This window comes from Pelophylax lessonae (assembly GCF_965119305.1).
Source record: "Pelophylax lessonae genome assembly, chromosome: 12".
NCBI lineage: Eukaryota > Metazoa > Chordata > Amphibia > Anura > Ranidae > Pelophylax > Pelophylax lessonae.
Window position 1 is genome coordinate 180,399,247 of NC_138779.1, and position 16,517 is coordinate 180,415,763.

The 16,517-nt window shown below is 38.8% G+C and overlaps 1 protein-coding gene across 1 annotated transcript in view; it reads right to left on the minus strand.

Moving 5' to 3' along the window:
• Positions 1-7,581: 7,581 nt before the first annotated feature.
• The window catches only part of PRR12 (proline rich 12), a 196,941-nt gene continuing 188,005 nt past the window's right edge, over positions 7,582-16,517 (minus strand). Inside the window, exons 11-14 of the mRNA XM_082273219.1 lie at positions 15,782-15,879; positions 10,083-10,211; positions 9,500-9,595; positions 7,582-8,465 (exon numbers count right to left, since the gene is read on the minus strand). Coding sequence (XP_082129345.1) covers positions 8,325-8,465; positions 9,500-9,595; positions 10,083-10,211; positions 15,782-15,879 — 464 coding nt within the window. The 3' untranslated portion in view covers positions 7,582-8,324. The remainder of the gene's footprint in view (positions 8,466-9,499; positions 9,596-10,082; positions 10,212-15,781; positions 15,880-16,517) is intronic.

Genomic DNA, 16,517 nt, shown 5'->3' on the forward strand with positions numbered 1-16,517 from the left:
CTTACAGCACCAGCACAGTCCCTGTGTGCCGAGATGTCAGGCTCCTGCACATTTGCAGGAGTTCTATCATCTCGCACCGGCCATTAAAGATTTCGGAAGATAGTCACCCGGGGAAAAATTACGGCACTGATGAGGGGCTAGCAGAGTATTTTTGACTGTTAGAGAGGGGGTAAAAATAGGGAGTATAGTTTCGCTGCAAACCTGATACAAAATATGCTAAGGTCACCCACCCTTCCTTCCTCTTTCACAACATTTATTTGCTATGCATCCTTCATGGTGCATTTTTTGTAGTCTTAAGAAATTCTAAGTAGGGGTCATCCAATGTAATTTTTTTTTTTTTTAGCAAACTAAAATGGAAATTAAATTTAACAAATGATTCAAATGCAAAGAGAGGCAAGTTAAGCAGACAATACAACTTGAATCGACAGAAAATCAGTTGAAATTGTCAGTTATGATGTTATAATTTCCTTAATGGTTTGAAATTTTAAATACCAACAGTCAATTTTTTACTTCGAATTTAAAAGTCTAAATAGATTCCATCTACTCAATTCATACCATACAGTATTCTCTCCAAATGATGACAATGTTTGAGCTGTTTTATTTGAGGACGTAAAGATAAATTTGCTAAGAACAGTAAGCGGTACCAAAGCAACCAGCATTCATCATTTACTATCCAGAGTACAATTACACTTGATTAGTTCCAGTGTATTATCACCTTCTATACCATTGCCAACCAAAAAAAAAAAAAGAAAAAACTGGTGTCACTATTTTTAGAAGGAAGTGAAAGCCATTGAAAAGGACGAGCTAAAGTACATTTGTGCTCATGTCATACATAGCAGCCATTTTGAACATACAAGGCATTAATTCAGCAGCATACCACTCAACTTTTTAAAATCGAAGCAATTCGCAAACACGCATGCTCATTTCTCCCCAGCACCTGCCTTGGCTTTAAGCCCTGCTTATATTGCCTATCTTTTTTTTCCCCCCTATGACTCGTCACTGCAAAGGGAAGAAATAAGGACAATTGTTGGACAACAGAGAGCTTTACACCTGGGGTCTGAGGCCAACCCATAGGCTAGGTCTCAATGGGCACAGAAGCAGCCAGGGAAACCAATAGGATAGGGCAGCATAATAACAAAAAAGCTGTCAAACGCAAAAGCGTGCAATTTGAGTGCATATTTTCGGACCCGTATACTGGCTGGAACTCAGGGGTCAGAAATACCTAACAAGCATCCCATTTTATTCATAGAGACCTAATCATATTGTCCTAGGGAAGTTACTGATGAACTGTAAGGTATCGTTCTCATTACAGGTCCAAGCGCCATTAATATTATTAGCCAAGGTGAGATTGAAGTCTCACCCATGCTCTATGGTTGCATGAGAGCAAATTCCCCCATTACATCACTCCCCAAACAAGTTCAGAAATTGAGAAAACAGGACTTGCGCTGATTCCCGAGTGTCTACACTGCTAGCAGAAACCAAATCCAATTGTGAAGTGGTGGGCATCCTACTTTAGACTATCGCCATTGGTCACTCTGTATTGAGGTGCTGCCTATTAAAGTTATCTGGATTCGACCACAAAATGGCACCTTGTGCAGGTTATGGCTAATATGTGCACTTTAAAAGCTATCCAGCAGTTTCTATAATGAATAAAAAGAAAAAAAAGAAAACAAGTGTGTGTTGTCTCGAAAGAGCAATCCCAATATAGTGGTCAATAGACAACATTCCAAAACCGTGCAGGCTCTTTGAGATTTTCGCTAGTTGCCAATGAAACTGGCTCCTAAAAAAAAAAATGCTGCAGGTTCCCAGATCGGACAGACTGGCTCCTGAATTCCATATTAATTAGTCCACTCCTGATTTAGCCTATTGTCGCTATTGACCAAATGATAGACTTTTTTTTAATACGGATCGGGGGATGCAGTAATTTACATGAACAAATTAAAAGCATTAGTAGACAACAGCCTGGCTGAACTAGATTGCCAAAAGGCTTAAATACAGGAACAGAAAAGCATCCACTTCTAGCTATTTAGGGCATCTTAAAGGGATCACAAGTGGTTTATATGGCTACTGGGACCTATTCCTACACCTGCAGTATACTAGGAGACTACTTTTAAAGTCCAAAGCAATACGATGTAAAGGAAACCTGGCAGAAGGCAACAGGTAGGTCGCCATCAGTGACCTCTAAAAAAATTACCAAGGACTTTTATGATCTGCATACGTGCTCCATGTCATTGACTCGAAGTACTAAAGCCAGTGAGTCAGAGTAACAGCCAGGTAGCTAGCATTTTTAAAGGGAGGTCAGGAATAGAAGTCCCGATCTGTTTTTCAAGAAATACCTATTTTAAAGCAGTATTCTCCTTTACTGTAGAGTTAATTGATCTCCTTAAATCCATTAATATAAGAAAAAAAGAAAAAAAATGTACCAAACTGCACAGTGTATGGGTTTTCATGCGATCCCTTAATTAAATCCCGAAACCTTGCATGCATTTTAATGTTTTCCTGCTTGCTGGTTCAAGAAAAGCTCAAACTAGCCACGAGTTCAGGATTGCATGCTACAACAGAGCAGTCTCTACTGTGTAAATCACCATCTAAATCTTTATAAGCTTAATAGAAGGATTACAAAGTTTAAGATATGACTTTTGTAGCATTTAAGCTGAAATTCCTTTTTAAAGTGGAGCTGCAGACAAAGTTTGTTCGAGTCCGCACCCCCATTAAAGGGAGCTCCCCCTCTCTCCCTATTGTGACACTAGGACAGGAAGTATAGAAAAAGTTATTTGGTGGGAATGCAGATAACACCCATTGGGTGTGCATTGGGCTCTGAATCACCTTATATTATTAGCAGAGAGTGGAAGGGGTAGAACCTGTTAATTTTTGAATGTGGTTCACTCATTGTAAAAATTTACCAACACTCCCTTTTCCAGACCCAGTAGTCACCCATGCATAAAGTGAGAGGAAATCTACCCAACAGGAACACTGATAGCAATAATTAAAAAGAAAACTAACAGAGATTTTTAATATATATTTATATATTCTTAAAAAAATTGGAATTCCTGAAAGACATGAGGTATCTTATCCCTTTTGTATTGCAATATACTAAACTGTTAGGTGTCCACTACACTACAGTGATTTTGCCAACAGGGTAAATGGACACCATAAGCAGCATTTCGACAGTCCGAATAGCACTAAATACAGCCACCCCCTCATTGAGTACAAAGGTCCAGAGATCTCCAAAATACTGCTTAATTAATCGATATTATTAAGCCAAAATTATTATATACAACAAAAAAACAAGAGTATTAAAAGGAGAAATAGGGTAGACAAATCAATACTTTACTAAAATATATATACATTCAAGGTAGCTATGTATAAACATGTATTAAAAAAAAACCCTGCAAACCTTACTCTAAAGTAGCTATGGCCATCCCAATTACCTGTCTAACTGCACAGAAAAAAAAAAAAGAAAATTGTCCCGGCGTGGACTGTAGCCAGAAACTTGCAGGGCATCTACTTTTTGGCTGTTGAGGCCTTGGGTTGCCCAATCATGCTGCAAAAGTGCTACTAAACTTAATACTGCAGTAGACTGTCACCCTATTCGAATGACAAGACCTAAGGGGGGGCATCATACTTAAAAAATATTCTACAAGCTAAACAAAATATACTTACTGTATAATAATGATGATAAAATAAACTGCACATATATAAATGAAAAAAAAAAAGGAAAAAAAGTTTTGTACACAGAGAGGATTTTACTTACATTCCCAAATGCAAAGCTCTTACTTCTAGTTATTACATGAACTGCATTAAAAAAAAAAAAAAAAAAAAAATCTTGGCATGTCATACCAACTCTGTAGGCAAAGAGTAGTGGGCAAGCTACGAAAATTTGTTGAAGGTTTTGGTTTAAATATGACTACAGTTGTGCAATTTAGGCCAAATGTCAAACAGATCAGGGGAAATCTTACAGCAGGTCTCACTATTTTTTCCTTTGGTTGTGGGTATGTGAACACTTTGATCACTTGCTGTTGTCTGTAACCATTTTTGGGTCTACTGTAGCAGCCAGGGCTTGGCTCTGAGCTGTAATTCCTGGTTTGTCTCTCAGTAGCATATTTCCAATTTATTCCTAGATCAATAACCCCTAAGTGGAAATCTGACATTCAGAATTTTAAAAATGCCATACATGGGTAATTGTTTTATGTACTTTATGGAGATTTTTTTAAAGAATACAACTAAAAAAATGCTAAAGCCAACTTTTTTCCATACTATTATTAGAATAAAATGTTTCAATATTTGTGATTCTGCCAATTCATCCAATAGTGTTGAAAACTACCTGTATACAAGGCAAACAGATCTATAATTTTTTTTTTTTTTTTTTTTATGGAACTCAAAAAAAAGGGATTAAACTGCATTTCCTATCCTCATGCCACCGCATTACAAATTTAGGGAGACAGATTCAACATCTGTCCCAGTTCTGAGAATCTGGACTGATTTTGTTCTAGACAACCACAGAAAGCAGTTATTTATGAATGGAGCTTTTACGGGACTCTGGCCCCTATTAAATAAACATTCTGGCACAAAACAAAGCCAGTAGTTTCGACTTACAAACCATTTAAGCAAATAAATCAATTTGTATTGTTGACTCTACATTTTTAAAAAAACATAATGGCAAAGGTATTCAAGCCATTGGCTGTCTGAAACATTGGCTTATACTTAATTGAAAACAGCAACAAAACCCTTGAATGGATTCTTTAAATTTGTCTTCTAATTCTTTAACAATTCCTTTAAAAAATAAAAAAAAAATTGAAATGCTAATTTGTTATTTGTAAAACTGTTTTGATCAAGTACTGTAGAGAGCTAAAAACTTCTTTATGCTGGAAATCTCATTGTTAGTGCATCATTTTCTTAAATGATATCAGTTTACTTTACTACAGTTTACTACATTCAGCCTAAAACAAGCAACAGGAACACCACCATAATATTTGTCGAGTCTAAAATATTTTGTTAATATTAATTAGGATGAGGGTTTTACCGCCAACACATTTCGGGAGATGTTCCCTTTCATCAGGGCTTAGAATTCCACTTACAAATGTCGGGCAGGACTCTAGTAACTTTAGAGATTCCGTTTTTTTTTTTTTAATTGTTCTTTGGCAGCCAAGTACACAAAGTGGCTTTTGCAGTACTGGCTGCTGTAGAACAGTAAGAAAACATAATACATATCTCCTGGAATCAATGGAGTCCTGAAATTGTTTTGCTCGCAACATTCTAAGCCTTGATAAAAGGTGGATTATTTCAAACCCCAAAATGCCTTGAAAGTAATATGTAGTATTTTGGACTCCACTATTATTGGTGTGGTGCTCCCGTTACAGTTCTAAACTTCTAGATGTCTCCCAGGGTCCCCTGGTGTATGAGAGTTGCCTAGCCAGAGCCATCATGCTCCATTGAAGCAAGCCCTGTCTTATTGGACTGAAATAGCTAAAGACCCAGTGCCTCGCATCCCTTCCCCTCTGTACTGAAACCTAACGGGAATATTTCTTCCACCAGTCAAAACAGGAGTTATTTAAAAAAATAAATATATATATTAACTTATGGTTTATGATCGGTAGCCATATGTGCACCCTTCCTTTCATTTGCAAATATAAAAAAAGAAGTTTAAAAAGCTAGTTATGTGCCATGTTACACAAACAAAATTGACAAAATATAGCATAGACATGAAGAGCGATTGATCAAATCATGCCATATTCTAGGTGAAGAAACACAGATAAAAAAATGTTTGTTTTGCAGTCAATACATTGCAGATTTTAACTTTTTGTGTTGCACACCTAGATCCTTTTTAAGGCAGTCTGACATAATTAATTAGCACCAAAATCATTGTTCAAAAATAAAAAATGGGTCCCTTAATGAATTGACTGGTATTTTCAATTAATAAAAAATAGAACTAATGTTACATTAAGTATGGTAAAGAAAACCCAACAAATCAAGAACCATTTACAGAGCCAGTTTACAAAAAATTAAAATAAAAAAAAGATAGTTTGTCGAAAGTAATTTAGCCTTACTCAGATGCTGGCAACATTAGGTTTTTATAAACAAACTACCTTGGTGACAACAGTTAAAAAGACATAGCTGGATTTAAGCTAAGAGTTTGTACTTTTTTTTTTTAAACAAAATTTTCCAATGCTTTTTCCCCAATGATATAACTTAAAATCAAAAATAACAGTGAAAAAAAAAATTGTAAATGTGAAAAGGATAGAAGAGGTTGTTGCTTAAGAATACCCATATTTTTTTTATTTTTTTCTCTCTGTTCTAAGTTTATTTTTTTCTGAGCAAAATACTAATCCGAGTTCAGTTAAACTGAACACTTCACATCTAGGCAACATCATCATTATCAATTAGATATAGTCAAATACAATATTGTACATAGATTTTTCTCCTATACAATATTTACAGCAAATTTAGAAAAAAAAAATGTAGAAAAAAATACCACACACGCAAACGGTTTTATCTCCCCGATAATGTCATCCCTCAAACATACTGGGAAATAGGATTTTAAATTGTCATCCAAAAACAAAAACAAAAGGGGCACAACTGCCATGTAGTAATGATTAAATAAACGTTAGAACCATGACTTGACAAAAAAAATCTTTTTAACTTTTTCCACTCCTCTAAATTAAAATAGCAGTATATCTCCACGCCATCAGCAACTACCTTAAAAAAGAAAATGCACACACTTTTAAAATTCTACAATGTTAAAGAAAATATCTGAATTTTTGACTGATAGCTATATTTCATAGTGCTGAAATGACTGGAGAGGACTTTACAAAGTGAGAGAGGAGGCAAAATTACTTATTCAGCTCAATGCTAATGGAATTGCTAGCAAACGTTTTGCAGTGCATAACAACAGCAAAACACTGTTTCGAACAATAAAATTTTTTACAGACTTCCAGTAGCACAGAGGGTGAATTAAGCCACAAAAGAAAGCTTCTTCCCAGATTAAAAGAAAAAAAAAAAATATATATATAAAAAGTTGATAACACCATTTCTATGTTAAGGGATGCAACAGAATATATATATCGAATTAACCCCACAACAATAAAAATACTGAATGTAAGTACAATTAGATGACTCAAAATAGGGAATAAAATAAGGAACATGTCTCTTGATATTGGATTAACAAAGCTTTATTACTCTGTTGGCAAGAGGCTACAAAGCTTTTGCTCTTCACCCTAGATAAAATGAATCCCCAGACATCTAATACAACAGAACACAGATATGGTACCATTTTGTAGATTTTCCAATTTAATGAACATCTTTGGAGAGAATAGCTGTAGAAGATTTTTTTTTTTTTTTTACTACCCTGTTCATAATTCCTGAAATGTAGAACTGCACAAATTCTATTCTTGCTGCGTGCACTGCCAATGGCTGTGGTCAACAATTTACATCATTTAGGTCAAGCAAAACACGTATGTTTTTCTCACAGGCATCCTTGCTTACTCATAACTTTCTGTCCAGAAAAAAATTTGCGGGGTGACAAAAATTTCATTTCATAATAAAATTCAATGATGCTAGCAGCCAGGTTAAAATATGTTTAAAAAAAATTAAAAAAAATATAGGGCTGTGAAGAAAGGTTAAATAATTTTTGGTGAATGACCAAACTAAAATTGGCAGTGAACAGTGAGCGTCTCTTTGTGGCAATTTTTTTTTTTTTTTTTTTGTGGCGAGTTACCTTTACAGAAAAAGATTTGTTAATCCAAAATCGAAATGCCCACCACCCCAAACAACAGGGAATCTGGCTCTTTCACACGCACAACACATACACGCATGCTTCCCAATAAATAACAAGGGACAGAATGTTGGGGCTGCTTGCTCCTGTCAGAATATGTCAGTCACTGGAAGCAGATCTGAACAGAAGACAGAGCCAGAAATCCTCTGTACAGTATGATGGGGACGGCACAAGGAGCAAATGATGGAAAAAAAAAAATAAAAAATTAAAACGATGCACAGTTAGCAAATCCTCCTCCAGCTAAAGAAGGACAAAGAACAAAGGAAGAAGACAGAAGTCTAGAGAAAGAGAGAACCACCTTAATTCAACCAGGTGTCACTGTTCAGAAGCCCGAGGCCTAAAGTCAAGTTGAGGCCTGCAGAACTTACTTCATCCATTCCCCTTTATAGCTCGTTGCCTTGGCAACAAAAGTTAAGTCCAGGACAGAACACATTGCCTCTTCCGCATGGCATGTCTCTCTCTCGTTACTGGAGTCACTTGTTTTTTATTTTGTGATTTGATTCCCCCTTAACAGGTTTCTGTTTGTCAGCTTTTATAGCAGTCATGTGTTCGGTCACGCGCACTTGTTTTGTGCTTGCGTGATTAGGTCAATGAAGGAGTCGAAGAGTTTTTCGAGCCAAGGCTGGTTCCTCATGCACTGCTGAACAACCTCTTCTTGCCCCAAATCATCATTCTGCTCTTCTATTGCGTTGGTCTATATAAGGGGAAGACAATGGTTATCAGATGAACTCTCACTCACTGATGCCTGCTATTTATGAAGATATTTGTTCTCCACAGTCAAGATTCGAATACAACGTATAATCGAAACATATGCACAACATATATTATTATTATTATACAGGATTTATATATATTCAACACGGTCACAAAAAGACCTCTAAAGTTATTTGGCTACAAATTGTGGAAACATTCCATAAGATGAATATAACTGGCCTACAATAGAAAATAAATTTAAATTTTAAATCAATGAAAGGTAAAAGATACGACTTAAAAAAGGCAAATATTTACACAGGTTTAGACCTTCTCACGTATTAAAAATATAATTTTACTAGCTGAAATAAATTGATATTTAAATAATGAAAGAACTTTCACAGACCATACAAAAACAAAAACTAGAATCCAGCTTAAAAAAAATATCCTCATAATCATTTCATTTCTAACCTGAATGGCCAGATTGTGTATAAAGTTAAATTTTTCACAGCTTGTAGCAGAGGTTGTTATTGCAATAAATATTAAATGTTCTTCAAAATCCATATCCAATGATTACAAACATGTTAGAAAAAAAGGCTGATTCAGTACCACATCTGTACTGTAATTAAGCGAACGAATGCATGACAAATGTCACACACTCAACCAGTGGAGACTACAAATGGCCTTGACCACACATAATGCACAGGCCGTTCCACCGTTGTCACCTGAAAAAAGGTGAAAGCAATTGGAAAGGTTTATGATACGCAAAGCATTAGCAAACTAACTGTCACTCACTTTTAGGGTTTACTTTATTTTCAATTACTTAGTAGGTGACAATTTGAGGAAGTATACTTTGTCTTTTTATTTAATACTTTTTAACACATACTAAAATTTTAGAAAAATCAAGTATTCCTGAATTTTGGCAAAGAAAATAAATACAGCCCCCCAAAATGATTTTCTGTTAATAAAATAATTTTATAAAATTTTAACAATATTGCAAACATGCAACCTGGGTTCAAAGAGGAGTCACCTACTTACCTCTTGCTTGCAACGTAGGAAGGTGTGATACTTGTAGTGATGCAAGGAATGGTACAAGGAGTAATAAAGTGACTTCTCAGCATCCACCTTGAATTCCTAGAAAAAAAGCAGAACATGAACAATGAAAATGTGTGGAGTAGCAGATGAGTAAAGATGAAATCATTTTTTTTTTTGGTTGGTACCGGGGGTCTCAAATCATAGACTTCTGTTTTGCTACAGTTTAGATGTTATCTTGAAAATGTGCATTTCCTCGCTTAACAGCCATTTCCATCACTGGCTTCTTCAAATCAAGACATTCATGTCAGAGTGGCTACGAGGACATCTTGTAAGCTGCACCAGCATGTCAAAAAAGGTCGGAAATCCTGGGACAAACTTTGAAAATGCTGGTGGGATTTTTCCCTCTTATAACTGGTCTTGAAGGGCTAAGGTCTTTGGTTTATTAAATGGAAGGTTTGATTGACCTAGATAAGTCTGCCCTCCCAATGATTTTTATTGGCATAATCAGACCAGAAATGGATGGATGCATTGCTGGAAATTTGACTACTTTCCCACAATCACCAGAGCTATCCATATTTCTCCTTACCTGTGGTTTGGCTACATTCTTTTTTAGCTTGTTGAGTGTTTTTCGATTGTAAGGCTCTCCGCCAGGTTTCATCCTCACAGTAGATTCCCCTGCTTCAGTAATTAGCTGTGGAAATGTGTGAAGCGCCTCCTACAGGTAATGAAAAAGCAAGAATGAAAATATATTAAAGGGAATGAAGACATTTAAAACAGAATTTAACTCCGTAAAAAAAATACAACAAATGCAGGTATATATACACATTTAAAAACCACTGGCATCCACGAATACCTACCAAAAAGTGATGGCAACTGTTTATGGTTCCACAACTCAAGAGTCATAACAGATCAACTGAAACATGCATGAGCATCTTTAAGTGTTCTCTACAAATTCTGACAATATTACCTACCTCGGTGTCCTGGGAACATCTTGAGAGGCAGCATATTTTCTCCTCCTCCATTCTTCTCTCATCCTGACCTTCTACTTTGCTAGTTCCTTAGATTACTTGGCTATTATCCCCCTTCTGTCTGTTCCCCTTGCCCCCAAGACCCTATTCATCATTTCTTTTGTTTTTCTGCTAAATTTTAAACCAGATTTGACTGGGAAAGTTTGTAATTTTTCACTACGACGAATACAATGTTTTATCCATTACTATTAATCACCTATACTGAGTCTTATTTAAGGGGATTGTAAAGTCTCAAAGTTCTTCATCTTAAAGCGTTGTTTGTATTAAGGTAAAAACCTTTTCCGCAGCCCAAGACCCCCCCCCCCCCGACCCCCCCTTTCTTACCTGAGCCCATTCGTTCCAGCACCATGCATGAGACAAGCGGCTCCAGCCGCAGACTCTCATCTCATTGAACAGACAGATAGCAGCAAGAGCCATTTGCTCCCGCTGCTGTCAATCAAATCCAGTGACACAGGAAGGGTTGGGGGCGGGGGGGGCCCAAGTCCTACTGTCTGTGTCAATGGACAGAGCAGCAGGACTCGGGAGCATGCCTGCATGGGTGCCCCCATTGAAAGCAGCTCTCCATGGGGGCACCCAATGAAGAGGAGGAGCCAGGAGCGCCACCAGGGCACCCCAGAAGAGGAGGATTGGGGCTGCTCTGTGCAAAACCTTTACACAGAGCAGGTAAGTAAAACATGTTCTTTTTATTTTAAAAAATCTGAAACTTTACAACCCCTTTAAGTGGTAACCTGATTATGTATGTTTGTTCCTGTTGACCACCTCTCTTGTAAGACAACTGAAAAATGGGATTTTTGACTTACAGTAAAATCCATTTCTCTGATGTTCATTGACGGACACAGCTCCTGATTCTTCTTAACTATTGGAACGTCCCAAAGCAGTGTTAAACATGAGGGGTGGGAAAACATAAAAAAAAAAAAATTCCCAAGGCTAACCATAGCCAACCAGGTAACATGGAGCTCAACCAAAACAACTGGAGCTCACCTGAAAAAAACACAATACACCCTCAAAGAGGACCAGGTCCTCTAAACAGCAGCCTGCAAAAACTTGCAGCCAAAAGAAGCAATAGCAGATGCCAACACATCCACTTTATAAAACTTTGTAAAAGTGTGCACAGACGACCAGGTGGCCGCCTTGCAAACCTGCATCACTGATGCCTGATGACAGAAGGCACAGGAGGCACAAATTGCCCGAGTAGAGTGTTCCTTAACAGGGAAAGGAGGAACCTGACCCCTAATTGAAGAGGCCTGAATCACTGTCTGTCGGATCCATCTGGAAATGGTCGCAGCAGAAACGGCTACCCCTTTTCGAGGTCCAACCATGAATACAAATAGGGAGTCTGACTTCCTAAAGGACTCCGTAGCTGCCAAGTACACCCTGATTGCTCAAACCACATCCAGGGAATGCAGAGCAATTTCCCTAGGATGTTTTGGCCAGGGACATAGGGAAGGCAACACAATTTGTTCATTCAAATAGAAAATCAGAGACTACCTTTGGAAGGAACAACGGACAGGGACGAAGAACCACCTTAGCTCTGTAAACCAATAGGTAAGGTGAACGATAAGACAACGCCGCCAGCTCTGACACCCTGCACACAGAAGTAATAGCCACCAAAAAGACCACCTTCTGGGACAACGTAAGCAGGGGAGCCTCCCGATATTTCCAAAGGGAGATTCCTGGATAACTGACAACACCAATTTGAGGACCCACGACGGTAATGGAGAGCGCACTGGAGGAACCAAATGTCGAGCTCCCTGGATAAAAGGTACGCACCAAGGAAAGTGTGGCCAATAGATGTTTAAAGAAAACTGCCAAGGCCGAAACCTGGCCCTTGATGGCACGCAAGGCCAGGCGCTGCTCAACCCCCCGTTGGAGGAAAGCCAAGATCCGAGCCACCGAAAAGGAGGAGAGAACCCCCAAAAGACTCTCACCATGCAAGGTACGTCTTCTAAATAGAATGGTAGATCTTCCTAGAGATAGATTTCCTAACCTTTAACAGCGTAGGAATTACCGATTCAGACAAACCTCTATCCTTAAGCACCTGGCATTCAACAACCAAGCCGTTAAAACCAACGACTGTAAAGCAGGATGGAAGAATGGTTATTGAGACAGCAGATTGCGAGGAAGTCTCCAAGGAGCAGCAGCGACCAGCCGTACCAGATCGGTAGTCAAAGAAAGTCATAAGCCAATGGGAATCGAGAGCCAGGAAGGTCGTCAGCCAAAAGGGAAATCGAGAGCCAGGAAGGTCGTCAGTCAAAGCGAGATCATACACGGAGGAACCAGTAGATAGCCAGCAGAGATCCAGCCAGCAGAGATCCATCTAAAAAACAAACAGACGAGCAAAGGACTGCAAGCCAACAGGTGGTATTATATGTCCTGTGTGCAACCTCATCACTAAGTTATGCCCAGGAAGCAGCAGGAAGTGATGAAGCTATCAGAATCTTAAGATTCAGGGGCCAGTTTACTGTCCTTCAGACTTTAGTGGGGCTGGATTGTGGATAGTGAGAGTAGAAAATGCCTCAAGCAGTCAGCACATGTCCAAGATGGCTGCAGACAGAAAGGCCAGGTAAGACCTTGACAGGCACCAGTCTGCCCATTCTCCTCTGACATCAACAAGGCATTTTCATCCACACAGCTGAAGCTCACTGGATATTTTCTCTTTTTCAGACCATTCTCTGTAAACATTAGAGAGGGTTGTGCGTGAAAATCCCAGTAGATCAGCAGTTTTTGAAATATTCAGACACAAATGGCACAAACAACCATGTCACGTTCAAAGTCACCTAAATCCCCTTTCTTCCCCATTCTGATGCTCGTTTTGAACTTCAACAAGTCGTCTTTACCAATTTAAGATAACATTGAAAACTTGATTGATTATTGATACAACAGTATGCCAGTCTCAAGTTAATCTTGGGCATATTCAAATCCAGTGTATAAGGGATTGCTGGTTGGCTCCACATTTTGAAATATTAGCATCTGCACTTAAACCTATTTTATGTAAGAATTCTGGTATTCTATAGAACCTATGTAGAAGAAATAGCCGAACCAGTCTAGGAAACACGATACTCATAATACTCTCCTCAATTCTTGCAGTATACTAACCCAGTCCTCATCCAAAATTTCAGAACATAATAGAAGAGTCGCTGGGAACTTTTGGACTTGCAAGCATAGTTAGATGAAGGAAAACTTCAAACAAGCTTAATTGCTCTGACAAGGCGTCTCCCACACAGCAAGGCTTCCCTAGATGAGCACCCTTACCATAGAAGAACAGAAAGGAATGCCAGACCAAAAACGTATAAAGAGAGTCCAAGAGAATTGTTGATAAAAAAAAAGGCCTATATAAACAGTCAACGTGTTTTGGGGGCAACACCACTACAAGGATAAGCAAAAACATCATGTCTGTTTTTCTTGCTTCTTCTTGTAACCCTTATGGAGAGGGAGTGGTGTTTTTTGAATCAACAAGTAAAATTATCTTGATTTCGTTTATCTAATTTTGTCTGGTGATCAGTGATGAGTAATAGAGAAACTATCATCAGCAGGAAGACCACATGCAATGCTGGTCATTAGTTATTTGCCCTCTACCTTCTTTTTTTGGCCACAATCCAGAGTTTGGTTCCCTTTTAAGAGAGATCACTCACTATAGAAACCCATCGGTTTAGAACAGTAATCTCAAAACTGCGGCCCTTTGCTTGCCTTTATTAAGCCCTTGGGACACTATGCCTCGCTCTGACACCAACAGTGGGGTATTATTCCTCCCACTGACACCAGTGATTTAGCATAAATTCTTCCTCTGACACCATTGATTGGGCACTATTCCTTCCACTAACACCAAAGATGGGGCACGATTTCTTCCACTGACCCCAACGATGGGGCACTATTTCTCCCACTGAAACCAATGATAGGGCACTATTCCTTCCACTGACACCAATGATGGGGCACTATTCCTTCCACTGACCCCAAAAATGGGGCACTATTCCTTCTACTGACACCAATGATGGGTACTATTCCTTCCACTGACCCCAATAACGATGCACTATTCCTTCCACTGACACCAATGACGGTGCAATATTCCTTCCACTGACGATGACGATCAGGCACTATTACTCCCACTAATACCAATGATGGTGCATTAATCCTCTTCCTAACCTAATTGCTGTTTATTTATTTATTTTTTTTTTACTCCCACTTGCCACCAAGCTTGAGGCATTTTCTACTCTCACTGTCCACAATCCAGCCCCACTAAAGTCTGAAGGACAGTAAACTGGCCCCTTGTTTAGAAGGTTTTTTTTTTTACGATACCAACGGTGCTTAACCACTTCTCGCCCACCCTATAGGCAAATGACGGCAGGAAGGTGGTTACATTATCCTGACTGGACATCATACGACGGCGGCAGGATAATGCGCTCTGTGCACCGCATCTCCGATCTTGGTAAAGAGCCTACTGACGTAGGCTCTTTACCATGTGACCAGCTGTGTCCAACCACAGTTGGTCACATAGTAAATAGGAAGTGCCGTTGATCGGCTTTCCTCAGTTCGTGCCTGACAGGCACAAGTAGAGGAGAGCCGATCTGCGGCTCTCCTGACAGGTGGGGGGGCGTCTGCACTAGTAATCAGAGCATTGATTACTAGTGCAGACCCTTGGGGGGGGTGCCACTAGAACCACCAGGGATGCCCACCCATGACCCCAGGTATGCCCACCAGTGCCCTCCCCATCAGTGCTGCCCACCAGTGCCCATCATTGCCATCTATCAGTGCCGCCCACCAGTGCCGCCTATCAGTGCCCATCAGTGCCGATCAGTGCCGCCTATCAGTGCTGCATATCAGTGCTGCCTATTAGAGCCACCCCATCAGTGCCTGTCAGTGCGGCCTCATCAGTGCAGGAAAAAACGTATCTATTTACAACATTTTATAACATAAACAAAAAAACTTTTTTTTTTTTTCCAAACTTTTCAGTCTTTTTTTTATTTGTTTAGCAAAAAAGAAAAAAACCTTGCGGTGATCAAATACCACCAAAAGAAAGCTCTATTTGTGGGGAAAAAAATGACATAAATTTGGTTTAGTTACAGTGTTGCATGACTGTGCAATTGTCATTCAAAATGCAACAGCGCTAAAAGCTATAAATTGGCCTGGGCGGGAAGGGGGAAAAGTGTCCGGTATTGAAGTGGTTAAATAAGTTCTTTCATTTTTGATTGTTGCATTTATTACTGGGTTACATCCAGTAACATGTTTTTGAAAACAATGTATAGGAAAGTAGAAGTCCTACCTGAACAGCTGAACTCAGTGAAAACTTCTTCAAGACTTTCTTCTTGTGTTCATTTACAATGCCATCGATTTTTCTCATGGGTGGGAGGTAAAGTTCGTCTGGAGAGGGGGCAGAAAAAAAAAAATCACCTGTCAGCTGGTGACCTCGGGAAGGTGCAGCAACACAAAGAAAACAGCCAGACATTGTTCAGTGAGTCAGCATCACAATGAGCCATGTCTGTGTCAGCCAAGAAAACCATATTGATTGCACTGCTCACATGAACTCAACCATGCCACGGACACTACCAGACTGATTAAAGTGTAATTTTGATTTTCCAAGTCAAGACCAATCATTTTCCATATTAATTCACCATTTTTGAGCATATGCAAACTGGACCCTAAAATATACCCTTCAGTAATGCATGATTTTTTTTTTTTCATTTAAATTAACTTAAATGGAAACACTCTATGTAGCTTACTGTCATGTTAGAAAAATCTCTAAGAGAAATATAAACTTAAAAAAATGCTGTATCCTTTTGTTCACCAAAAGCCCACTCTCCTAGCCATTAACAGACATTTATTGGAGCATTAGAGGGAGTATGTGCAACACAGACAAGGGTTCTGTATGTAAAAATCTGATAAAATCAGCAGATTTGAACTGCATAAAACTGTACACTGCGGGGTTTTAAAGGAACCATTTACAGACTAGAATTTTTTTTAAAGAGGAAGTAAACCCTCCTCTGACACTTGTACCTATA